We start from the raw sequence: 27,590 nt of genomic DNA on the forward strand, positions 1-27,590 counted from the left end.
ACGCGTCACTTGTTGTCATGGAGACCGCGATGTTTACCTCTTTGTTCTGCAAGAGCTGGAAGCTCCATTTAGGGTAAGGAGGCTCCCATCCCGAGCTTGCGAAGTGGTTCTGTGTGGCGCTGAGGTAAGTAAACCTTGACCCTACCCCACCGACCCCCACCCGCAACCCTCCCCGCCTAACCAAATCCTCATGGCGTGGGGATGAGCCCTAATTTAGGTCCCCACCTCTCTGGGGACTACTCAGACTTATCCAGGAGTCTTGGGTTAAATGCTGGGCTCCACACTCAGATAAATTTGGTAGAAGTCATAAAAGGGACTGGACTAGGAAGAAATGGAGAAACTCCATGTTGTCTGAGGGGGCTGGGTGGGCTGCGGTTCTCAGCCTGGTCAAGATCTGACTCTAGTTTCATCTTTACATATGTGAAGGCTTCAGAGATCCAGAGGCCCCTAAAAGCAGCGGCTCAGACTTTGAGGTAGAGTTGGAATTGGGGGCAGATTTCAGCCCTATCTGAGGAAGACAGTTCTCACGGTCCATCAGAGTTGTATGGAGATGAAGTGGGTAATTTTAGTGTTTCCATTGCCGACAGCTTCTGCCAGCTGGCTTCCCCTGTGTTGTTCCCCTTCCTGTCCTCTCCTTTCCTTTGTCCTGGAAGTTTTTAGATTCTTTTACGTGTTGAACAGGTTCGATACCCAGTTGTCAGTTTACACGTCACATTTCTTCTTCTTCCTCTTCCTCTTCTTCTTCTTCCTCCGCCTCCTCTTCCTCCTCCTCCTCCTTCTCCTTCTCCTCCTCCTTCTCTTTCTCCTCCTCCTCCTTCTCCTCCTCCTCCTCTTTCTCCTCCTACTCTTCCTCCTCCTCCTCCTCCTCTTCCTCTTCTTCTTCTTCTTCTTCTTCTTCTTCCTCTTCCTCTTCCTCTTCTTCTTCCTCTTCTTCTCCTAGAAAACATGTCTGGGTTCATCTGTTTGGCAGAACATTACTCCACGACCTCGCAATTCTAATGTTGAGCTAAAGCAGTCAGATACAAAATAATACACACAGTATGATTCCATTTATGTTAAATTCAAAAACAGCAAAACGAATTTGTAGCGTTAAAAGTCAGGATACTGGTTACCCTGAGGGGCTTGAGGTGGAGTTACTGGGAAGAGGTTAGAGATGCCGGTAATGCTTGTTTCTTGGTTTGGGTGCCAGCTACACAGGTGGATTCATTTTGTGTACAGATCATGATTTATTCAACTTTCCATATGTATGTCATGCTTTAATAAAAATTGACATAAAAAGGACAAATTGCTTTCATTTAATCTAAAAGAGTCTACCTCTGATCCGGACTTTGGAAACCTCAAATGGCTAAACTATTACAACCTCCGCCCAAGTTCCTGCCCTCAGAGTGGCACATTGCTAACAAGAACCAGTACCACAGAGCAGATGCCCAAAGGTCCCGATCGGAACGCCTGGTCGCAGAAAGCCAGAGGCTTGTGGATGAAATTGGAAAGACTACAAGAAAATCTCAAAGTGATGTGAACAAGAAACTAGGTAAGAAAACATGCTTGGCATATTCGCGAACATGCTAGGATGAGGCTGATGAGCTTAGCTATAGTGTCATGTTCAGGTGTGGCAACGTATTATTCTTGAGTATTAGAGAAAATCGAGTGTATTCCCCAGATTCTATGTTTAAGTTCACTGCCCTAAGATAGACACAAGGTAACCCAGTCTGATTTTCAGCCACCCATCATTCATTTATTTGTTGATTTGATGCACAGTTATTGAGCATCTATGGGCATCTATATACTACACATGAGGCATATCACAGGGAATGATCAGAATCTCTGCTTTGTAGGGGCTTTTAGCTTGAAGAGGATAAAGACAAAAAAATTAATCATCAGAATACAGTCAGCACTTCGTATCCATGGGTTCAGCCAATTGTAGGTCCAAAATACTTAGGAAAAAAACCAATAAAAGATAACAATACAACAATTAAAAATACATATAGAAACAATACAGTTCAACAACTATTTACATAGTGTTTGCATTGTATTAGGTATTATAAGTAAGCTGGAGATGATTTAAAGTATACTGGCTGGGTGTGGTAGCAGCTGCTGGGAGTCCTAGCTACTTGGAGGGCTGAGGCAGTAGGATCGCGTGAGTCCAGCAGTTAGAGCCCACCCTGGGTGATACAGCAAGACCCTGTTTCTTAAAAAAAAATAGAAAAAGAAAAGAAGAAAGAAAGAGAGAAAGAGAGAAAGAAAGGAAGAAAGGAAGGAAGGAAGGAAGGAAGGGAGGGAGGGAGGGAGGGAGAGAGAGAGAGAGAGAGAGAGAAAGAAAGAAAGAAAGAAAGAAAGAAAGAAAGAAAGAAAGAAAGAAAGAAAGAAAGAAAAAGAAAGAAGGAAGAAAGAAGGAAAAGAGAAAAGGAAAGTACATGGGAGGGTGTGCATAGGTTAAATGCAAACACTACACCATTTTGTATAAAAGACTTGAGCATCCATGGATTTTGGTATCTGTCAGGGACTCTGGAACAAATCCTCCGAGGATACCAAGGGACAATTGTATAACCAGATAGGTGCTGGGGTGGGGGAACAAAGACAGGGGTGGAGTAGACATGAAACACTGGAAAAGTTTTTCTAGAGAAGAACATTTACTTGAGTCTTAAAAGAAGAGTCATTTCCTCTTGACAATTCCTTACTTAAAACAGTACTTATTTATATTTATTTAAATTTCTTGAGACAGAGTCTCGCTGCATCACCCAGGCCAGAGTACAGTGGCACAATCTCAGCTCACTGCAATCTCTGCCTTCCAGGTTCAAGAGCTTCTCCTGCCTCAGCCTCCCGAGTAGCTGGGATTACAGACATACGCCATCACACCTGGCTAATTTTTGTATTTTCAGTACAGATGGAGTTTCACCATGTTGGCCAGGCTGGTCTTGAACTCCTGACCTCAGGTGATCCACCTGCCTCGGCCTCCCAAAGTGCTGGGATTACAGGCGCGAGCCACTGTACCTGGCCTAACACAGTATTTAAAAGGTAGTGTTCTTTAGCAAATATCTCAGGAAAGCACATTAAAACAAAAGATAGTGTCCTTAAATAATCAAAACAAAAATAAACATAAAACAAAACAAACAACCAATATCTCATAAATGCCAAAAAGGGATTAACCAGGGGTCACCAACTCAACTATCTACAGGGACCAAGCAGGTAGCATAGGGGTTGGGTGTAAGGCATTAGGGTTTAGTAGAGACTGTGGGGACCTGGAGAACATGTGCCCCATCTAAGGAGGAAGGTGCTACTCGATTTCAACCCATTTCTTCCAAGAAAGAACATGGGCCCAGTGTTGCCTAATTGTTGGATTTTTTTTTTTTTCAAGAAAATCTGGAAAGCTGGAATTTATTCACGTTTTCAATGTTGGTAACTGATTTAATTTATTTATAACACTGGGCCAGCTGTACAAACACATTTGTGGATCAAACCTGGTCTGAGGACTGTAGTTTCTAATTTCCAATAAACTAAACTTTCATTCAGGTCAGCAATGTTAGATGTTAGGCTCTCCTTATAGGTTGACCCTTACATTGATACCACCCTGCAAATAGGCCTGTTCTAAATAATTGTGCAAATAGATAGGTGTTAAAAATGAGAAGGCACCTGGGTGTGGTGGCTCAGGCCTATAATTCCAGCACTTTGGGAGGATGAGGTGGGCAGATCACGAGGTCAGGAGATCGAGCCCATCCTGGCTAACACAGTGAAACCCTGTCTCTACTAAAAATACAAAAAATGTATCGGGTGTGGTGGCACGCATCTGTAGTCCCAGCTACACAGGAGGCTGAGGCAGGAGAATCGTTTGAACCCAGGAGATGGAGGTTGCAGTGAGCCAAGATTGCGCCACTGCACTCCAGCCTGGGTGACAGAGCGAGACTCTGTCTCAAAAGAAAAAAGAGAAGGCATTATTCATTTTTACAATACTGTGTTTCAGTATATATGGGAAAAAGTGAACCTTCATTGATTCATTGAATCATTTTAAAAATTAGCCATTAGGCATTAAAAAATCAAATACGTAGGAATGAATCTAGCAAAAGATGTGCAAGTGTTTTGCACTGAAAAATCATTTTTGCAAGAAATTAAAGAAACTCTTAGTAAATGCAGGGATTTATGAGTTAATGAATTGGAAAGCCTAGTATTTAAAAGTGTTGATTCCCTTCAAAAATTAATCTATAGATTCAATGCAGTGCTAATGCAAATCTCGGCGGTTTTATGGTGAAATTGGCAAACTGCTTCTAAAATTCATATGGAAATGCAAAGCATCAAGAATAGGAACTAGGCTGGGTGCAGTGGCTCATGCCTGTAATCCCAGCACTTTGGGGGGCTGAGGCAGGTGGATCACCTGAGGTCAGGAGTTTGAGACCAGCCTGACCAACATAGTGAAACCCTGTCTCTACTAAAAGTATAAAAGAAGTAGCTGGGCGTGGTGGCGCGCACCTGTAATTCCAGCTACTCAGGAGGCTGAGGCAGGAGAATTGCTTGAACCCGGCAGGCAGGCGGAGGTTGCAGTGAGCCAAGATCGTGCCACTGCACTCCAGCCTGGGCGACAAGAGCGAGAAGCCATCTCAAAAGAAAGAAAATAAAAAAAATAGGCACAACTATCTTAAAGAAGAACACAGTTGGAAGACTTCTACCATAGGTACTGAGAGCTGTGACAAAGCTATGGCAACTGAGACAGCAAAGTATAAGTGGGGAGAGACCTGTTGACCAATGAAACATGACAGAGTCCACAAACAAACCCACACACATTCATCTGAGTATGACAAAGCAACACTACAGTGTAATGGGAAAAGGAGAGCCTTTTCTAATTGGCCAATTAGATATTCATATAAAACAATGACATTCCGGCTGGGCGCAGTGGCTCATGCCTGTAATCCCAGCGCTTTGGGAGGCCAAGGCGGGAGGATCACAAGGTCAGGAGATCGAGACCATCCTGGCTAACACGGTGAAACCCTGTCTCTACTAAAAATACAAAAAATTAGCCAGGCGTGGTGGCAGGCGCCTGTAGTCCCAGCTACTCTGGAGGCTGAGGCAGGAGAATGGCGTGAACCTGGGAGGTGGAGGTTGCAGTGAACCGAGATTGCGCCACTGCATTCCAGCCTGGGCGACAGAGCAAGACTCCATCTCAAAAAAAAAAAAAAAAAAAAAAAAAGATATTCCAACCCCTAACTCGTATTTTCTTTCTATCTATCTATCTATCTATCTATCTATCTATCTATCTATCTATCTATCTATCTATCATCTATCTATCTGCAAATCTAAGTGGAGTGTATATCTAAATGGGAAAGGTGAAACAATCATCACTTAGGGGAGAATATCTTTATGATCTTTATGACTTGGAGAAGGCAAAGATTTCTTATTCTTAAGCAGGACTGAAAAGAGCCATTCATAGAAAAGAAAAATAATACATTGAACTATATTAAAATGAAGAACTTTCGTTTAACAAAAACACCTCATCAAAAGGCTAAACAGCAATCTAAAGAGTACGAGAAGATATTTGCAATATATGTATCTGACAAATCCATATTCAGAATATATAAAGAACTTTTAAGAATACAAAAGAAAAAGACAGATAACTCAACAAACAAATGGACAAAACCTTGACAGACGCCTTACAAGTGAGGACATTCAAACAGCCGATGAACATGTGAAGAAGTGCTCTAGTTTTATGAGTCATCAGGGACATACAAATTAAAATCAAGTTGAGATGCCATTATACAGCCATGGAATGGCTACAATTAAAAAGAAGGAAGAGAACAAAAAGAAAGGAGAGGGAAGAGGATGTGGAGCAACTGGTACTGTCATACTCTGCTGGTGGAAATATAAACTGCTATAATCACTTTGGAAAGCTTTGGCAGTATTGACTATAGTTGAAGATATGCCTACTTTTCACCTGGTTATTCTACCTTTAGAGTTTTATCATACAGGAATATATGTTTACCAAATATATATGCTGCAATGGCCAAAGGAGTGCCATTTGTAATGGCCCCAAACTAAAACTACCCACATGCTCATCAACAGTAGGATGGATAAATCTGCTACACTTTACAGTAAAGAGAATGAGTGGTCTACAGCTATACACAACACTACAGATGACTCTTACAAACTTAGTAAGATGTTGAGTGAAATAAATGACACACAGATGAGTACGTGCTGTATTATTCTATTTATGTAAAATAAAGCAAACCAAATAAAAGGGAAAAGTTAATCTATACTGTTAGAAGTCTACCTTGGTGTGTGGCATGATAGGAACTGGAAGGGGTCATGAGAGACCTCCTAGGATGCCAGTTATATTCTGTTTCTTGAGTTGGGTCTGTGTTATACGTGTGTGTTCACTATGAAAATGCATTGAATTTTATGATTTTATAATATGTGTACTCCTCTATAGGTTTTTGATATTTCAATAAAAAGTTAAAAATAACTTGCAAGTACCTGTGCTGGTGCTGATGATACAGATACACCAGACTGGTGCTTGCCCTTGGGGAGCTTGCAGTCTGAAAGTAGAGATGAGTCCAGTACAGGATACCCAGGATACGGTGTGATTCATCCCATAAGTGGCACCAATAAAGCACCGTCAGATTGGAGGAGAGGGCAAATCACTTCCAACTGGTCACATCCAATGACTACTCAATTTCCCAATCTAACACTCACTTAGTGTTCATCCAACTTGACCTCTCTACAATACTGGATGCTCAAAACGGGATGCGTCCAGTTACTTTTAGAATTCTATGGCACAAATTTTTCCTGATTCATTTCCTTTCTCTCTGGCCATTTATTCCTCTTCTCTGTTGTTGATGCTTCTTTCTCCATTCATTTCCTATTGGTGTTCTTTAGTGTTTTGTTCTTGGTCTTCTTAGCTTTTTCTTCTCTTCCCTCTATGCAATCTCTCTTGATGACCTCATTAGAAATTTTATCACTATTTTCTTTGTGTTATTGGTTTGCAAATAGAAATCTTCAACTCTAATTTCTCATGAGAACTTTTTGGGGAAATAGAGAACTACTTGCTATATATTGCCACCTAGATTCCTTCAGGCACCTCAAAATAAGTATATCCCAAGATGAACTCATGACTGTCCTTCAAAACTTGCTTCTGCTTCTGTAGTTCCCTATTCTGGTTAATGGGACCAGAGCTCATTCATTCATTCATTCATCCTTCAAATAGGTCTGACCCTGTGCTAGATGCTTAGGAGTATAAAATTGAAAAAGACTGATACATTCTACTATGCAAGAGAGACAAAACACAAGTAAAAAGACAAGTAACTAAAATTATTGTAAGTTGCTGGCCTAGATGAAGGCAATGACAGTAAAGATGGAGAGAAAAGGTGCTCGATAATATGTATGTTGGATTTATGAATGAATTTTAACAACAGAAGTCAAGGAGATAGCTTGGACAAAATAATAAAGGCAGGATGAGTGTGACATTTATGGGGAATGAGTAGAGAGGTCCAAGTTGATGTATAGAGTATGTGAGGAAGAGCAGCATGATGAAGATGAGAGGGAGATGAGGCAGGGCCAAGCCTGAGGAAGACCTTGAATTTGGAAGGTTCAGTTCAGTGGGTAGCCTGTTAGAATTTAAGAGGTAACGCTAGAAATCTGGAAGTAATCACATAAAGATGGGTAAGGGGAGCCATAAGTGTAGATTAAATTACCCAAAGAATGTATTGAAAGAGAAGAAAAAGGCACATGAGTTGAAGAGGACCAAGAGAAGAGCTGAGGAACAGAAGTTCAGGTGGAAGAACAAAAAGATGAAACCAAGGTTATGAAAGCCAAAAGATGAGGTTTCACAGGCAAGGAAGTCTTCTATTGTATCAGTGGTTGTCTAATGTCAAAGAGGCTGAGAGCTGAGCCAAAATAAATTTGGACTGGTGACTTGAAGATTGGTGACCTTTGAGATAAGAGATGTCCAGTAGAGTAGTGGAGGGTACACAGTGGAGGTGAAAATCAGTTACAAGGTGTCAATGGGAGGACGCCAATCTATGTGGTGGATTAAGCACATGCATTTGTCTTCTCTTCCTTTTAGAATTGCAACAAAATAGCAGTAAAGAATTAATAACAGTAAAGCTAACAAATAATAATAAAGCTATGCCCCAAGCATGAGAGAGATTGAGACACACACACACACGCACACACACACACACAGAGTTAAAGAGGAAGCAACAGTAAACAAATGATGAAATCAAGATTTTAGAAAGCAAAGGTCAACTGGTAACAGACCTAGGGACTGCAGAAAGTCAGGGTGGGTAGAGAACAATAAGAAGCCAGTTGATTCGTGCTACAGAAATCTTGCAGTGCTCAAAACTGGATGCGTCCAGTTACTTCTGAAGCTGAAGGGTCAGGATAGAACCAGAAACAAGATTGGTTGAAAGTCTTTAAAAAGAACTTCCTCTTCACTCTGGCTCTCCCTCACTCCAGTAGAAGGTTAAAGGTTAAAGGGTTCAATGAATGTCTACTTAGTGATTCATTCATTCCTATGTCTACATAGTAATTCTTCCAGCTGGTTCCTAGGACACTGGTAGCCAGGTTTCTACCCTCAGGAAGGAGACTGGAGGACTTCTCTGCAGAGAAAGTAGAAAGTAACCGGCTCAAAAGGAAAGATCTATAGATATTAACATTTGAGGATTCTCCAGCAAGATGCCAGGGTCTCACCTGATCACTCTGTACAGTAAACCATTCTGGTTGACAAGCACTGTCCCTGTAGACAGCATTTCCAGGTAGCACTTTAGCATCTCGGTCTAAATCAGATGATCACCAAATAATCGAGGAAAGCCACTAACATAGCAGACACCAAAACAAATAATAAAAGACACAGAAACTCAGCAGACAGACAGTTCATAGAGAAAAAGAAGAAATATACTATCAAATCCATCAAGAATTTAGAGAAGAGATTGCATCCTTGGGATGTGCAGAGGAGTCTTTAAAACAGATAACATTTGGAGAACAAGCGTTCTTAGAAATTAAGAATATAAGAGCAGGAAAATCTTAGAAATCAAAAGAAGTGTTGAGAATCTCCAGAAAGTGGGAAAAAAGGACAACAAAAAAAATAACAGCAAGGAAAAGACAAGAAAATTAGAGGCTCAATCTGGGAGGCTTAATAACTAATAGGAGTTTCAGAAAGAGTACATAGAGAAAATGGAGAAGATATGGTGGCTCATACCTGGAATCCCAGCACTTTGGGAAGCCAAGATGGGAAGATCAATTGAGACCAGGAGTTTCCGATCAGCCTTGGCAACATAGAGAGACCTTTGCCTCCACAAAAATAAGAAAACTAGGTGGGTGTGGTGGTGTGTACGTGTAGTCTCAGCTACCCAGGAGGCTGAGGTGGGAGGATCTCTTGAGCCCAGGAATTGAAAGTTACAGTGAGCTATGATTGCACCACTGACTCCAGCCTGGGTGATGGAGTGAGATCCTGTATCTAAAAAGAAGAAGATGAGGAAGCAGGGTCCTAGGCCTGGCCCAGGAAACCATTTTTTTCTCCTAGGCCTCTGGGTCTGTGATGAGAAGGGCTGCTGTGAAGATCTCTGACATGCCCTGGAGACATTTTGCCCACTGTCTTGGCAATTAGCATTCAGCTTCTTGTTACTTATGCAAATTTCTGCAGCTGGCTTCAATTCCTCCCCTCAAAATGGGTTTTTCTTTTCTACCACATGATCAGGCTGCAAATTATTTAAACCTTTATGCTCTGCTTCCCTTTTAAAGTTCCAATTTCAGATTATCTCTCTCAAATTCAAAGTTCCACAGATCTCTAGGGCAGGGGCAAAATGCTGCCAGTCTCTTTGTTAAAGCATAAGAAGAGTGAACTTTGCTCCAGTTCCCAATAAGTTCCTCATCTCCATCTGAGACTACCTGAACCGGACTTCATTGTCGATATCACTGTCAACATTTTGATTAAAACCATTCAACAAGTCTCTAGGAAGTTCCAGACTTTCCCACAACTTTCTGTCTTCTTCTGAGCTCTCCACACTGTTCCAACCTCTGCCTGTTACCCAGCTCCAAAGTCACTACCACATTTCCAGGTTATCTTTATAGCAGTGCCTCACTTCCAGTACCAATTCTCTGTATCACTCCATTTTCACGCTGCTATAAAGAAATACCGGGAGACTGGGTAATTTATAAAGGAAAGAAGTTTAATTGACCCACAGTTCCACATGGCTAGGGAGACCTCAGGAAACTTACAATCATGGTGGAAGGGGAAGAGAAAACAAGGACCTTCTTCACATGGTGGCAGGAGAGAGAAGAGAAAGTGAAAGGGGAAGAGACCCTTATAAAACTATCAGATCTCAGGAGAGCTCACTCACTATCAGGAGAACAGCATGGGGGAAACTGCCCCAATGATTCATTTACCTCCCACCCGGTCCCTCCCTCAACAGGTGGGGATTACAGCTCGAGATGAGATTTGGGTGCAGACGCAGAGCCAAACCATATCAAAGGGTATGTCTGGCATGTGGCACAACAATTAAATAAGTTTGACACCAGTGTGAAATTTCAGGACACTAGGAAAATGGAAAGATGACTAAAATTTTTCAGAGTGGAAAAAACAGGTCACATACAAAGAATCAGGAATCACAATGGCATCAGACTTCTCAACAGAAACTCCGGAAATTAGAAGGAAATAGAGGGACACAGTCACAATTCTAAATAAAAAAGAGTTACGAACTGTAACTCAGGGCACAGCCAAATAGAATGAAATGGTGAGGGTAGAATAAAGACATTTGCAGACTTGCAGGTTTTCAAAAACTTTACCTCATGTGCATCCATTTCTTAGGAAGTTACTGAAGGATATGCGTTAGCATACTGAGAGAGTAAATCAAGGAAGAGGAAGAAAACAATCCAGGAAATGGGACAGCAACACAAGAAGAAGGAAGGGGATTCCTGGAAGCAAAGTCATAGGATGATAGCTACACAGCAAACTAGAGAGGAACAAATCCAGCAGAAGATTGCAGCAGGAGAAGATGCTCTAGGAGAGACGTCTCCAAGGAAGAAAGAAAACTGATAGCTTACTTGATAAGTTGGAATATATTAAAGGCATATTGAGAAAAAGTTAATAATATAAAGAAAGTGAAGCAATCACTATGCTACCCATTTTGCTATCTCATAACGTCATGTTGTAAACCTCAAATATATACAATAACATTTTTTTTAAAAAACAGGGTCAGTTTATGGAAGTGGAAACTGACACTACAATACAAGCAGTACATTATGACTTTTAAGATCCAAATGCCGAACTACTCATTATCAGTTAAATATATATAACATATAGTTTTCCTAGTATAGTCATTTTTTACTTATAGTGCCTAATAAATCTGCCTTTAATTATCATTTAAAAAAGAAAGTGAAGCAAAAATGCCATTTTAACCCCTCCCCAAAACAGCAAATTTTATAAGAAATGTATCACAGTGTATGATAGGGCTCAGGTATAAATAACATTTACATATTTATAAAATGTAAATAAACAATAAGTTTACTTATGTATTGTTTAACAAAATGGTGATACAACTATATTGGGAGATGGAAGTATGTCGTGTGAGTTGGTTAAGAGCAAATCATTATCTTTCATCCTAGGAAATCAACATATAATATCAAAACTGATCATGAGTGAATAGCAGTATAAGCAAATGTCAGAAGAAGTGATAAGCGTGTTTAAAGTGGCTGCCCCCAGAAGGTGGGCATGGGTGGGGACAGGTCAGAGAGTTTCAACTCTTTGTGATACTATTTGACTTTTCAAACAACACACATTTATATCTTTGATAAAATTAAAAGTTATTAAAAACAGTAGGCACCAAAGAACTAGTGAGCGTAGAATGACACATTTGATGTAGACTGTAAGAAAATATATCTTCCTTTCCTTCCTGCAAGTAAACATTTAGAAAGATGAAAAGATGCCCCAAGTAGCACAGTGCTAAGAGGAAAAGAGCATATCACAGGTAGTTTTACAACAGTCCTCAAGTTGCTAATTCGAATGTTAGCTACCTTGGGATAGATTAACCCTGGTGTAACTTCCCTGTGTGCTTCAGAACAGAGACTCGAGGAAGTCCGGTTCTGGAAGAAGGAGTTAGATGACAAACTTGAGCAGCTTGTGAATGTAACCGATGATCTACTCCTATATAAGATCAGATTGGAAAAAGCCCTGGAGTGCTTGAAAGAGCCCTTGCACATTACTGAGACGTGCCTGGCATACAGGTAGGAGCGAAGGTCCTTCAAATGATTCACGTGTTGTGACAAACGAGATGCTGGGTAGTAAATGCTGGCTGTGTGCGATGGTGAGTTAGAAATGGCAATTGAGCAGGTGTTCTTTTAGAGCCTGAAGTTATCCCGGCATGCCCCTGGTGCTGGACAGGGCAAGGGGCACTGGACTTAGTTCATGCCTCAACTCTGCTCTTGAGTAACTCAACTCAAATATATGTTAGGACTAGGTTTGGCTGTGGGTAGCAGAAAACTCTAAAATGACATTGAATTTCAAGAAAACGATTTCTTTCTCTCTTACATTTAGAGTCTAGAGATAGTCAGTCCAGGGTTGGAGTGGTGGGCCACAGTTTTAGGGTTCCAGGCTTTGTCTATCTTGTTGTTCTACTGCACATGGCTTTCACTCTTAATGTTACCTCATGGTTTAAGATGGCAGCTGGAGCTCCAACCATTGTGTCTACATTCCAGCAAGTAGGAGTAAGTGGGGTCTGACATTCATCATTTCTATTTGCATCCTGTTGACTAGAACTTAATCACATGGCCACACCAACAGAAGCTGCGAAATGATTGGCTTTACTTTGGGCAGCCAGGTGCTCAGCTAAAATTCCAGGGGTTCTGTTGCCAAGGAAGAAGGTGAGAACAGACAGTACAGCTCCCGGGGGACAGTATGTCTCTCCCATGCTGAGCCACACGGAAGCACTTTGTAATCCAGACAGCACTATATGAAGGTGCTTTTAATTAGTGTTTCCCTCCTCTAAATCCAGTGAGTAGAATGATCCTTTCTACTCTGGGGTGATGCTGGTTTCCGGACCTGGGTCCTGCCGCAGCCCTAGCTGGAGTGTCCTAACACGTCTTCATGCTGTTAGCATAGTCCCCTATAATCTAGTGCACCCTCCACACCGGCTGTTCAGTGAACTTTTCCAAATGCAGATTTTTTCAGGTCACCGCCATGCTTAGAATCCTTCAAACCCCAATGACGTCAAGATACATTTTAAGCTTCTTAGCTTAGCAAACCAAGGTTCATCACGATAGAGCCCCCAGTGACCTCTCTGGGTCCGTATCTCGTCCCCAATAGCAGGATGTGCTTAGGTGTGGGGAGCTCCTTGCAGTTTCTCAAATGCACCATGCCGCTGTCTTCCTGGAAAGCCCTGTTCCTTCCGTAAGCTTAACCAGGACCCTTTGCAGGAACCAGACAGCAGTCTCCCCAGCCAGATTTAGAAAGTCTATGCAGCAAAGAGAAATAGCAGCTCGTCAAAGAGCTCAACACCCAGTTGGCCCAAGTCTAAGCCTAAAGATAATGATAACGTAGAGGCTGCTAAGTTTATTGAGCATATACTGTGTGCCAGGTACTGTAGCTTATGCTTTTACAGCTCATTCGTACTGTGCCACAATCCTATGAAGTACTAATAATGATCCCTATTTTACTGAAAAGGAAACCAAGGCACAGGTAGGTTACATAGTGGCTAAGGGCACGCAACTAGTGAGTAGGGGAACCTCCTTTCCAAGGTTGAAAAAGAGCAAAACGTCGTGCAGCAGGGTCAGTTTGGGAGGAGGATGGCATCATGACTAGAAGCACAAGTGATACACAGTTCCGTGACACTGGGTAGGTCACTTAATCTCTCTGAAACTCAGTTTCCCCATCAGTACCTGAAAGGGCTAAGAAAGAATGTTTATATATAAAAAGCTTAGCACAATGCCTGTCACAGAGTAAGTGCTCACTGGCGGAGGCAATATTACTATTGGTGTTATTACTATTAATAGTTATTATTACTATAAAATGTCTTTTTTTTTTGAGACAGAGTTTCGCTCTTGTTGCCCAGGCTGGAGTGCAATGGCGCAATCTCGGCTCACTGAAACCTCCACCTCCTGGGTTCAAGTGATTCTCCTGCCTCAGCCTCCTGAGTAGTTGGGATAACAGGCATGCACCACCACTCACAGCTAATTTTGTATTTTTAGTGGATTCAGGGTTTCTCCATGTTGGTCAGGCTGGTCTCGAACTCCCAACCTCAGGTGATCCACCCGCCTCAGCCTCCCAAAGTGCTGGGATTACAGGTGTGAGCCACTGCGCCCACCCTAAAACATCTTTCTATATTCAATTGTTTGTCTAAACATTGAATGAGGATCAAGGAAGGAAACAGGTCTTTGAATTTATTATTATTATTTTAAACTTTCTTCTTCTTGGGAAAAAAGATCCATTTGGTTGCAAATCAAAATCACAATGAGATATCATCTCATGCTGGTTAGAATGGCAATCATTAAAAAGTCAGGAAACAACAGATGCTGGAGAGGATATGGAGAAATACGAACACTTTTACACTGTTGGTGGGAGTGTAAATGAGTTCAACCATTGTGGAAGACAGTGTGGCGATTCCTCAGGGATCTAGAACTAGAATTACCATTTGACCCAGCAGTCCCATTACTAGGTAAATACCCAAAGGATTATAAATCATTCTACTATAAAGACATATGCACACATTTGTTTATTGCAGCACTATTCACAATAGCAAAGACTTGGAACCAACCCAAATGTCCATCAATGATAGACTGGATAAAGAAAATGTGGCACATATACACCATGGAATACTATGCAGCCATAAAAAAGGATGAGTTCATGTCCTTTGCAGGGACATGGATGCAGCTGGAAACCATCATTCTGAGCAAACTATCACAAGGACAGAAAACCAAACACTGCATGTTCTCACTCAGAGGTGGGAACTAAACAATGAGAACACTTGGACACAGGGCGGGGAACATCACACAATGGGGCCTGTCATGGAGTGGGGGGAGGGGGGAGGGATAACATTAGGAGATATACCTAATGTAAATGATGAGTTAATGGGTGCAGCACACCAACATGGCACATGCATACATATGTAACAAACCTGCACGTTGTACACACGTACCCTAGAACTTAAAGTATAATTTTTAAAAATGCAAAGAAAAGAAAAAGAGAGGAAAAAGTCCATTTGGCATGTTTCAGACCAAGTGACCAGTCATCAATCAATTTTTCTTCCTTGTGTTTGGATATTTTGAAGTCACATAGATACCAACGAATACCTGTCACCCACTGCCTCATCAGATGGATCGGGTGACACTCAAATCAGTTGTTCAGGTAGTTCTGAGTGTGCAGACATTAGCCAGTGTTGAGTCACCTCGTGTTGCACGTGTTGGCTGACTGGCTGCCTTTCCCCCTGCCAGGGAGAAGCGCGTTGGCATTGACCTGGTGCATGACACAGTGGAGCATGAGCTGATAAAGGAGGCTGAGATCATCCGGGGCATTATGGCTCTGCTGACCCGTACCTTGGAGGAGGCTTCCGAGCAGATTCGGTATGACTCTTCGGCCTGCCCTCCACATCTCCTCTGGGAATTTTGAGAAGAGGCAGTATCCACAAAAGCTGGGCTTCATGGCACAGAAAGAAAGGGGTTCAACACTCCCACTCCCACTTTGTGTCCCCAGATCGCCCCAGCACTCAGGGTAAGAGCTGGCCACATCCCTCATACATGGCAGCCGCCCTCTGGTAATGGTGGGGCTGGAGCTGGATTTCACCCTGGTTATAAACTGGAGGGCGCTGGAGCCCACTGGCGAGGCTGACCCCTCACACACAGGAGGCTGCAGTGGTGACACTGGAAAGTGCCACAGTAGAAGGGGGATCTCCAAGTCCACGTTTGGTCATGTTGATTTGTCACCAGGCATCAAACGATGTATGAGTGAGTGTTGGGGTGATGGGAGTCGGGGTGGGGCAGTACCATCATCCTGCACCAGACCTAGCTGCAGCTTCACTTTCCAGGACCTCCCCAAGGACCTGTGGGTGCCACCTGGGCACTCCAGAGGCAGAAACCCAGTTTACTTTCTCCCTTCAGGATGAACCGCTCTGCCAAGTACAATCTTGAGAAGGATTTGAAGGACAAGTTTGTGGCCCTGACCATAGATGATATCTGCTTCTCGCTCAACAACAACTCACCAAACATCAGATATTCTGAGAACGCCGTGAGGATTGAGCCAAAGTGAGTGAGCCTTGCCGTCTTCCTCCCTGCTGGTGATGTCCCAGTGCTTCTCAGACAGGCAAGACCTAGTGACTCGTCCTTGCAGCTGGCTGAGAGCTTGGAGGTGGTGGGCTTGGGGAAAGGCGGTGTTGAATGGTGACCTTGACATTGGGCCCAGAGGCTCCCGATCCTTCAGGTTAGGCCCACTAAGAAAGTCTGAGATAAAACCTTTAAACCTTTAAAGACTAAAACAATTTATTCCTTTATCTATACATCTTTTTAACAAGTAAAAGAATCTAAAAATGTATAAAGAGCAAGTGAATTTTTCTCCTTTCCATTTTTTTTTCTTTTCTTTTTTTTTTTTTTTTGAGATGAAGTCTCGCTCTGTCGCCCAGGCTGGAGTGCAGTGGCGCGATCTCGGCTCGCTGCAAGCTCCGCCTCCTGGGTTCATGCCATTCTCCTGCCTCAGCCTCCAGAGTAGGTGGGACTACAGGTGCCCGCCACCATGCCCGGCTAATTTTTTGTATTTTTTAGTAGAGATGGGGTTTCACTGTGTTAGCCAGTATAGTCTCGATCTCCTGACCTCGTGATCTGCCCACCTTGGCCTCCCAAAGTGCTGGGATTACAGGTGTGAGCCACCGCGCCCAGCCTTCCCTTTCCATTTTTACATCCACTGAGATAACTGCTGTTAGCTGCATGTTCATACAAACATATGTACATATGCACTCATACACATACGGTAAACTTTGTTTAGTTTGTAAAAATGAGATTATACTATGTACCTTTTCTGTGACATCTAATTTGCATTTTTCAGTTAACATTATATCACAGCCTAACTCACTCTAATTTTTAAAACCTTCTTTTTGAAATAAAACATACATATAGAAAAGTGCACAAGTTCGAAGCATTCTCGTTGTGTTAGTTATCTTTTGCTGTATAATAAATTATCCCAAAACTTTGCAGCTTAAGACTATAAACATGTATTATCTCATGGTTCCTGTGGGTGGGGAAGCCAGGCCCTGTTCACCTGGGTGCCCCGGGCTCGATGTCTTCTGAGGTTGTAGTCAAGCCAGCTGCTAGGGTTGCAGTCCATCTGAAGGCTTGACCCAGATGGGGTCCAATTCCAACCTGATTGTGGGTGATGGTGGGTCTTGGTTCCTTGCCTTGTGAATTTCACAATGGGGATGTCCCATGACATGGCAACTGGTTTCTCCCATAATGAGTGATCCGAGAGAGAGAGAGAGAGAGAACTGATGACAGAAGCCACAGTCTTTTTATATCCTAATCCCAGAAGTGACAACCTTCTATTTGTGAGAGGCAAGTCAATAAATTCATACCATATTCAAGACGAGGCGATTACACAAAGGCATGAACACCAGGAGCGGGGATCACTAAGGGCCATCTCAGAGACTGCCTCTAATCATAAACTGAACAAGCCTCATATCACTACCAGGTCGAGAAAGAAAACATTATCACCATCCCTATCATCCTATCCTCTTCCAATCAATAGTCCCTCCCTCCATCCTGAAGGTAATAACTTTCCTGACTTCTAATAGGGTGGTTTTGCCAGGTTTTCATTAAACAGCATTATGTGCTAGGTGTGTGTGTGTGTGTGTCTGGTTTCTTCCAAGTAACATTATTTTGAAGTTCATCAGTGTCGTTCCAGAAGACAGTTCCTCTTCAAACTAGTAATTTATTCACTTGTTTATTTCAATCTGTATAGATGGATGGTTTCTGTTTTTTTCAGTGTATTATAATCTGTTACATTAGTATTTATTTTGATGCTCAAATTATCTCTAGCTGAGCGATCTCACCCAAGTTACTTCATTTTTCTGAGCTCAGTTCCCCTCATCTGTAAAATGGGGATTAGAAAAGTTAGCTCACTTGGCCATCATTAGGATTAAATGAGATAATGTCTATAAGGTGCCAGCCCAATGCCAGAGTAGGGAGGTTGCCCAAAGGGACAGCTATTGATACTGACAGACCACTATTTGCTCTGCCTAGAGATAGTGAAACGTTCTAGGTGCTTCTGATGAGAGGTAGGTGTAGCTCATCCCTCTTCCCCAAGCCCCTTCCCCACCCCAAATATGCTGTGAATGAAAGCGTGGGGTCTGTTTCAGCTCCGTGAGTCTGGAAGACTGGTTGGACTTCTCCAGCACCAATGTGGAGAAGGCTGACAAGCAGCGGAACAACTCTCTGACGCTGAAAGCCCTGGTGGATCGAATCCTGTCCCAGACAGCCAATGATCTGCGCAAGCAGTGTGATGTGGTAGACACGGCATTCAAGAATGGGCTGAAGGATACCAAGGATGCCAGGGACAAGCTGGCTGTTCATCTGGCCAAGGTGAGGTCCCTTGAGGGAGCATGGAAGAAGAGCAGATTCAGGAGGTTTCACCATGGAAAACAAGAATGCCCCCTGGGCCAGACCGCTAGAATTCTGGGCTTGGGATATTGGGTTAACTCGTGGGTAGAGGTCATTCCTCTCTCTCCAGCTTAGCGGCAGGCTTTGCATTTTTGGGGACTGGAGTGGGACTTTGCCCCACTCTGGGCCTCCATTTTCACTCACTGCTGCAGAGAACACAAATGCAGAGGACAGAACCCTGAGGCTTAGGGGCTGGCTGCAGCTTTGTGCCTGGCTGTCTTCCCACTCCAGTTGCCATTCCTCCATATGTGAAATATAGAAATGGACGACATGCTCTCACGTGTCCTTTAGGGCTCTGAAGCTACAGGAGTCAATGAAGTCAGTTTCTCCAAACCTGGTTGTAGCTTTAGGACTCTAGCCAGTCGTTCCTCCTGGTTATCCAGTGTTGTGCTGGTAAACTGGCCCTCAGAGGGTGTTTTAGTCCACTTTCACACCACTGGAAAGAGCTCCCCAAGACTGGGTAATTTATATAGGAAAGAGGTTTAATTGACTCACAGTTCCGCATGGCTGGGAAGGCCTCAGGAAACTTACAGTCATGGCAGACGGTGACGGAGAAGCAAGCACTTTCTTCACGAAGCGGCAGGAGACAGAAAGAGTGCAGGGGAAACTGCCACTTTTAAAACCATCAGATCTCGTGAGAACTCCCTCACTGTCATGAGAACAGCATGGGGGAAGCTGCCCCCAGGATCCAATCACCTCCCACCAGATTCCTCCCTCAACATGTGGGGATTACAATTCAAGATGAGATTTGGGTGGCGACACAGAGCCAAACCATATCAGAGGGGTTAGTATTTGTATTGCAAATACAATGTGGGAGCATTTGTACTACAGATGTCGGCAAATTCTACAGATTAGGGTCCTTCCTGTAGAATTTGTCGATATCTGTAGTACAAATACGCCCACACTGGTGGATTTCAAGCTACCCACTTCAGCAGGTCACTGGCAGCCCACCCTACACTTTACTGCTGGTGCAGCTAAAACAGAGAGGGGAAGGGCCCCAAGGCGGCAGCGTGGGAGTGGAGCCCAGGCCTTCTCAGCCCCTGAATCCCTGTCCTGTTGCCACATCCTGAACACCCCCTCCCGGAACTCAGAGCCCAGCTGCGGACAAGATTTATTTCTGTGATGTGCAGGAGAAACCAGAATATCATCGAGGGTGAAACTGCAATATTCAGCAAACGGAGAGGTAGACTAGCCTAGTGGAAATTGGTAGATGTCAGAGCCAGACATCTTGAGTTTGAATTGTGGCTTCAACACTTGCCGTGGGACCTTAGGGAGACCCTGAAGCCTCCTGCTCTTTTTTTTTTTCTTTTTTTCTTTTTCTTTTTTTTTTTTTTTTAGACGGTCTCGCTCTGTCGCCCAGGCTGGAGTGCAGTGGCCAGATCTTGGCTCACTGCAAGCTCCGCCTCCCGGGTTCACACCATTCTCCTGCCTCAGCCTCCTGAGTAGCTGGGACTATGGTGTCCGCCACCTCGCCCAGCTAATTTTTTGTATTTTTAGTAGGGACGGGGTTTCACCATGTTAGCCAGGATGGTCTTGATATCCTGACCTCGTGATCCACCCACCTGGGCCTCCCAAAGTGCTGGGATTACAGGCATGAGCCACCGCACCCGGCCAGCCCCCTGTTCTTTAGTTTCCTCCTTGATAAAATGGGAAGAAACAATAGTTTTCTCCAGCCAGGGTTAAGTTAGACAACTCATATGAAATATTTAGAACAGTGCCTGGCATGTATACATTTCACACACACACACACAATTCGCATATATGATTAACATATAATATCATACATATAAATAATAAAAATTAGTTGATTGATGATGATGATGATGTTAGCCAAGGAATACTGCAGAGGCTTCCTGGTGGAATAAGAACTTAGTATAGGCCTTGAAAGACGGATCTGAGATAGGAGAGGAGCGAGGAGGGGAGAGCACTGAGAAGAGAGGAAGAGAAGAGGCTAAGGAGCAGAAACAAAGACACACTGGTAATAAAACAATAAAATAAGATGTCATGGCCGGGCGTGGTGGCTTACGCCTGTAATCCCAGCACTTTGGGAGGCCGAGGTGGGTGGATCACCTGAGAGGTCAGGAGTTCACGACCAGTCTGGGCAACAGGGTGAAACCCCGTCTCTACTAAAAATACAAAAAATTAGCCGGGCATGCTGGTGGGCTCCTGTAATCCCAGCTACTCGGGAGGCTGAGGCAGGAGAATCACTTGAACCCAGGAGACGGAGGTCGCAGTGAGCTGAGATTGCGCTACTGCGCTCCAGCCTAGGCAACAAGAGCGAAACTCCGTCTCAAAAAAAAAAAATACATAAAAATAAAATAAAATAAGATATCCCTGTATGGTGATACACGGTTGGAAAACTGTCAAGTTATAAACATGTCACTGTGATTTATAGTGCTCTGGGCAACAGTGCAAAGCCATGAGAACATCACATACAGTGTGTCACCATGACTTAACTCTGCCATGGCAGTTCAGAAGCAATAATAAATAAATGAATAAGCATGGCTGTGTTTCAATACAGCTTTATTGATGGGCATTAAAAATTAATTTTATGTAATTTTCACATGACAATATTCTGCTTTTGTTTTTCTCCCCAGCCATTTAAACATTTAAAAACGCTTAAGACAATGAAAACACAAACCACTCACTGGGAGAAAATATTTGCAAAACACGTATCTGATAAAGGATTATTATCCAAAATATACAAAGAACTCTTAAAATTCAACAATAGGAAAACAGACCAACTAAAACTGAACAAAAGATCTAAACAGACACCTCACCAGTACAGATATACAGAGGGCAAGTAAGCATACGAAAAGATGCTCAACATCCTATGTCATTAGGGAATTGCAAATTAAAGCACCACCTCTGAGCCTACAGAAAATCCAAAACACTGACAACCCCAAATGCTGTTGAGGACGTGGAGCGACAGGAACTCTCATTCATTACTGATGAGAATGCAAAATGGTACAGTCCCTTTGGAAGAGAATGTGGCAGTTTCTGACAAGGTTAAACATATACTCTTAGGATTCAGTGATCTCCTTTCTTGGTATTTACCCAGATGGGCTGAAAACTTATATTCATACAAAAACCTGCATATGAATGTCTACAGCAGCTTTATTCATGATTGCCAAAATTTGCAAGCAGCTAAGATAGGTGAATGGATGGATAAACCGTGGTACATCCAGACAATGAAATATCATTCAGCACTAAAATGCGTGAGCTATCAAGCCATGAAAAGACAGAGAGGAACTTTAAATGCATATTGCTAAGTGAAAGAAGCCAATCTGAAACTCATACTGTAGGATATGAATCATGATTCCAACTATATGACATTCTGGAAAAGACAAAACTATGGAGATGAAAAAGATCAGCAGTTGTCAGGGTTTGGGTGGGTGGAGGAAGGAAGGAAGGATCAATGGGAGCAGCCCGGGGGGTTTTAGGGCAGCAAAACATATTCTGTATGATATCGTAAAGGTAGATACATGTAGTTATACATCTGTCAAAACCCGTAGAATCGGCCAGGTGCGGTGGCTCATGCCTGTAATCCCAGCACTTTAGGAGGCTGAGGTGGGTGGATCACCTGAGGCCAGAGGTTCAAGACCAGCCTGGCCAACATGGCAAAACCCTGTCTCTACTAAAAATACAAAAATTAGCCGGGTGTGGTGGGGCATGCCTGTAATCCCAGCTATTTGGGAGGTTGAGGCAGGAGAATTGCTTGAACCCAGGAGGCAGAGGTTGCAGTGAGCTGAGTTCATGCCATTGCTATCTAGCCTGGGCGACAGTGTGAGACTCCGTCTCAAAAAACAAAACAAAACAAAACAAACAAACAAAACCCATAGAATGTACAACACAAAGAGTGAACCCTAATGTAAACTGTGGACATTAGTTAATAATAATATATCAATGTTGGCTCATCAATTGTATTAATAACAAAGGTACCACACTAATGGAAGATGCTAATAATAAGGAAAACCTAGGTAGAGGGGAGAAAGCATATGGGAACTCTACTTTCTGCTCAATTTTTCTTTAAACCTAAAATGGCTCTAAAAAAAATGAAGACTATTACTTAAATAAATTCTTATTTCAGTCTGTACAAAAACAGATTGCAGACTGGATTTAGTTCGTAGGCATTGTTTGCTGATTCTTGATCTCACTCGTAGCAGCAGTAGTTTTATTATAAGTGTATTGTTATCTGTGTATTTTGGATGGTTAAGGTATTTATAAAATTTAAGAGATTTGGACTGTTTCTTAAAAATTTCTTTAAAATATATAATAATTGTTTTAACCTTATGATTTTAGTTGAAAATTTAAATTTGAAGACAGCATTAGAATGTTTAAGAGAATTTAAAGCATCATCGTTTTTTACTAATTTGTTAGATTGACAAATCTATTTAAGAACTCTAGAGGTCTTATTTGTTAAGATAATTCAAATCTTTTAAAAAGTTATATATCAAATTTATAAATGCTGCTTTAAATAAATATTCAAAGGACTTTAAGTAAGTTTGCGTGGGAGCAATTATTAGTCAAAATCAGCTTAAAGTAATTGCTAATATCTGCTAAATTTAAAAATAAATAGAACTGGACTTATGAAAAGCTTAAGAAGTGTTTAAAAAGAAGCTTAAGAAAGTCAAGTGCAATTTCTGGACCTCATTGGGATATAATTTGGACAAACCAACTCTACCAAAATATATGAAACAATTGGTGAAATTTCATCACTAAATATTATTATAATATTAAAGAATAAGTCTTTTGTGTCTTTTTTCAGTGTGATAAAGGTATTGTGGTTATGTCAAAAGAAAAAAAGGATCCTTATGCTTAGAAATACACACTCAAATATTTAAGTGAAATATTTAAAAGGAGATAATATCTGGGATTAGTTTTAAAATAACGAAGCTGATGGACAGCAGTATAGATGAAGCACGATTGGCCACATACTGCTCATTGCTCAAACTGATGATGGATACACGAGGTTCTTTAGTCTATCTACCCTAATCTATCTACTTTTGTGTATATTGCAAAAGTAGATGTACAAGCTTTTAAAAAAATGCTTCATGAAGAAATACATTTTAAACCAGTTAAATATTAATTCTGGGCCGGGCGCGGTGGCTCAAGCCTGTAATCCCAGCACTTTGGGAGGCCGAGACGGGCGGATCACGAGGTCAGGAGATCGAGACCATCCTGGTTAACACGGTGAAACCCCGACTCTACTAAAAAATACAAAAAATTAGCCGGGCGCGGTGGTGGGCGCCTGTAGTCCCAGCTACTCGGGAGGCTGAGGCAGGAGAATGGCGTGAACCCGGGAGGCGGAGCTTGCAGTGAGCTGAGATCCGGCCACTGCACTCCAGCCCGGGGGGCCGGGGGAGACTCTGTCTCAAAAAAAAACAAAAACAAAAACAAAAACAAAAAATAAATAAATAAATAAATAAATATTAATTTTGTTAAAACCAAGTAACTTAAAAGTAGTCTTCTTCTTTTCTTTTCTGAGATGGAGTCTCACTCTGTCCCCCAGGCTGGAGTGCAGTGGCACGATCTCGGCTCACTGCAACCTCCACTTCCCGAGTTCAAGCAATTCTCCTGCCTCAGCCTCCTGAGTAGCTGGGATTACAGGTGTGTGCCACCACGCCCAGCTAATTTTTGTATTTTTAGTAGAGATGGGGTTTCACCGTGTTGGCCAGGCTGGTGTCGAACTCCTGACCTCGTGATCCGCCTGCCTCGGCCTCCCAAAGTGCTGGGATTACAGGTGTGAGCCACTGTGCCCGGCCTAAAAGTAGTCTTTTTCTGTGCATAAAGTCACTCACAAAAATAACAACCATACTCAGACCGAACTGCTCCTTCTTTCCCCAGGCTTCCAGAGGACAGAGCTGATGCTAGCAGGATAGGAGTGTAAGGAAATAGGCAGCTTTCTGCTCACGATACAAAGGTACCCTGTACCAAGGCGAGCAGGCAGCTTTGAGCAGCAGTGACATCCCCACGCCAGCCAGGACTTTGCTGAGGGCATTCTTCTGTGGGTAGATGAGGTGACAATGGCCTGTCCTGCCCCTTGAGTCCATAAGGTTCTAAGTCTGGGTGAGTGACCTTGCCCACCAGCAATCACTGCTTTAGGGAAGAGAGATCACACTCACTCTGGCATGCTGCTTAAGAAGAAATCCGAGGTTCCCTCTTCCTAACTTACATGATCACAACGCATCTGCTGTCAGCTGTTGAGTTTTGAGGAGCACAGCTTGGCCTCACCTACTCTAATCCTTTTTGTAAGGTCATGGAAGAGATTGCTTCCCAGGAGAAAAATATTACAGCTCTTGAAAAAGCCATCCTTGACCAAGAAGGGCCAGCCAAGGTGGCTCATACGCGCTTGGAGACCAGGACACACCGGCCGAACGTGGAGCTGTGTCGTGATGTCGCACAGTACAGGCTAATGAAGGAGGTTCAAGAGATCACCCACAACGTTGCAAGGTAGGTTAGCAGCCAATGGGCAGAGGGCCTTAGGGTCTTAGTCCCAACCTGGATCTCAAGCAGAGGCTAGGTAGTGACCAGCGGGCTGAATGAAGCCAGCCTGCTCTGTGATGTTTGAGGAATCCCCGCTACAGGGCAGTCTCCACCACCTCCCGCCAAAATTGTTGACGTGGGAAAAATGGATCCCAATACTGAATGATTCTACAGAAGCCCAAATCCAGATGTTTAGGTCAAATCTGCAGTTTTAAACATCAGCATTTCATAAGGTGTCAACGTCATGAATCTGGCCTGTGGCCACCAATTTGAAATCTCTCTCTCTTTTTTTTTTTTTTTCCAGGGCCTTTTCAGCATGCATTTTATTCTAAAATTAATGAGATCTCTGTCTTCATGAGGAGAGAGGAAGGGGAAGAGCACATGTCAATTTGGCTCCTGCACTGAACACTGGGGAACATTCTTTCCCTTGAAAAAGCAATGCATAGAGAGAAATGATTCTCTTCTGTTCTTCCTTTTCTCCCAGATTAAAGGAAACTTTAGCCCAAGCTCAGTCTGAGCTGAAAGGGCTGCATCGCAGACAGCTTGCCCTGCAGGAGGAGATCCAGGTCAAAGAGAACACCATCTATATTGATGAAGTGCTGTGTATGCAGATGAGGAAGTCCATCTCACTTCGGGACGGGGAAGACCAAGGGGTCTGGGCCGGGGGCCTCCGCCCTGATGCTGTCTGCTAATAGTAGGGCTAGTTCCAATTCTCATTAAACCACATCGTAAACAGTAGTTACAGTCGTACTGAGCTCTCATTTCAGGCTGGCGGAGCCTCTAGCCAGCCTGCTGCAACCTCTTGACTGGCATTCCAAGCCCGCTCAGGGGGCTGATTTTGGGACGAGTTTCTTTTCCTATGCTGCTGGTGTGGTGGTTGCCTAACAATTAAAATCCATGTTTTAGCACAGGCCACTCTTACAATATCACAGGACTTGGGGCCCCAGGACAGGGTTTCAAGATATTTCAGTTCAGATTCAATTCAATAAAGTAGTTGGGCTGGATCACCTATGTAGACCATGCCCCTCTTGCTCATGAGATGGGATGCTAACCTTTCTCTTGGCTCTCAAAATTTCTTTTCTCTAGAAAACAATGTGGTGATGGCTGACTTAGACCCCTCTGGCTGGTCCATAGGAAGCTTATTCAAGTCCTACAAAACCTAGGTGAAGAGCAGCAGCCCCCATCGGGAGTCGTCTTGAGCCTGTAGGCACCTCTCTGGGTCTTTCTCCGGAGTAAAATTCGATCTGGGGGCAGGGAATGCAGAGTGGGTGAGCCAGGTTGCTGTTGTCTGGGGTTATGGGGTCATAGGGTGGGGATATCACAGGCTGGAGGAGAGCTCTAAGGGGCACCTGTGGACGCGCGTGTCAGTTGTGGGTGGCAGGCGTGGGAGAGGCAGCTGATGGGGGTACACAGCCTGTGTGCCCACCCCAGGAACTGCAGTCTCAGAATTGCCAGCTTGGAAAAGAGGAGGCAAACATTCCCGGGCTCCAGGCTCGAGCTTTTCCGGGTACCAGTAGAGTGCGTCCTTTAGCGCCACCACGCGGTAAGATATTTACATATCTTCTTTTCCTGAATGTAAATATCCTCAGAGTGTGAGTTTGGTGGAGATTTCCAGACCATTAGTAATATTGTGAGAGGTTTTTTGTTTTCTTTTAAATACTCAAACAACATAAAGAAAAAGAAAAAATTTCCATTCATGCCATGGGTTCAAGTCAATGGGTAAGACTGGAGGTTCTGGAGTTCGCCGTCTGCAGTACGGGACCTCCGATAGTCCCTACTCATAGGCTATGGGGGCGTTGAATGAAATCACTTCCCTAAAGGGCTTCATACTGAGCCTGTATCATGGGGCAGTAAGTGTGTAATGAATGTGAGCCATTGTGAGCAGTCCAACCCTTTACCAGCATAATTTCTGCACAATTGTACTTACGGCATAAACTCAATTTCATGATTGTTTTTTTCCTTCACTGCTAATTATTGCAAGCCTTTGTTCATGCTGCTAAATTGTCTTTATAATTATTTTAATGGTTACGTACCTCTTTACAAGTTTTCAGCAACACTGTTTTATATACTTACTGTTTCTTGTCCAAAAAGAGTTCTACTTATGGGAGGCTGCCTTCCGCTGAGTTGCAGCAGGTCGGAGATCGATGTGGGTTACTGTCAAAGGAAGACCTTGGCTGTGGGAGACTGTGCATTCATTTCTTATTCCGCTAACATTGAAGGAACACCTTCCAAGCACGAGGCTTACCATCTCAGCACCCTCCCATGTGTGAAGCCGCTGCTACACTCTGCTAACAGTTGGTTCCCTGATGCTTGTGGACACCTGATGGTGTGGAGCTCAGGAGACCTAGCTTCTAGTTCCAACACTGCCAGGCAAGTTTCTCTCCTTCCTCAGAGCCACCTGTAAAGTAAGGAATGGACTATATGGTCCGGAACTGTTCCTAATCCTTGCTGTTGCCTGAATCTGGCTGTCGTAGGGCAAAATAATAATGCAGAGT

General features: G+C 43.2%; 2 protein-coding genes across 2 annotated transcripts in view; one reads left to right on the forward strand and one right to left on the reverse strand.

The window, feature by feature from the left end:
- Positions 1 to 25,833, forward strand: TEKT1 (tektin 1). The gene is made up of 8 exons (XM_050765364.1): positions 1 to 124; positions 1,308 to 1,531; positions 12,036 to 12,201; positions 15,403 to 15,531; positions 16,066 to 16,209; positions 18,309 to 18,531; positions 24,866 to 25,062; positions 25,580 to 25,833. Exons 2-8 carry the CDS (start codon positions 1,342 to 1,344, stop codon positions 25,785 to 25,787), a joined length of 1,257 nt encoding a protein of 418 aa, XP_050621321.1. The 5' UTR covers positions 1 to 124; positions 1,308 to 1,341; the 3' UTR covers positions 25,788 to 25,833.
- The window catches only part of RNASEK (ribonuclease K), a 303,790-nt gene that overhangs the window by 191,433 nt on the left and 84,767 nt on the right, over positions 1 to 27,590 (reverse strand). The window lies entirely within an intron of this gene.

The sequence above is a fragment of the Macaca thibetana genome, chromosome 16 (assembly GCF_024542745.1).
Source record: "Macaca thibetana thibetana isolate TM-01 chromosome 16, ASM2454274v1, whole genome shotgun sequence".
In the NCBI taxonomy this organism is placed as follows: Eukaryota; Metazoa; Chordata; class Mammalia; order Primates; family Cercopithecidae; genus Macaca; species Macaca thibetana.

Coding starts and splice junctions, on each gene's coding strand:
- TEKT1 (XM_050765364.1), top strand. CDS start 1,342: ATGGCTAAACTATTACAACCTCCGCCCAAGTTCCTGCCCTCAGAGTGG. Junction 1,532..12,035: donor TGATGTGAACAAGAAACTAG/GTAAGAAAACAT, acceptor TGTGTGCTTCAG/AACAGAGACTCGAGGAAGTC. Junction 16,210..18,308: donor GCCGTGAGGATTGAGCCAAA/GTGAGTGAGCCT, acceptor GGTCTGTTTCAG/CTCCGTGAGTCTGGAAGACT.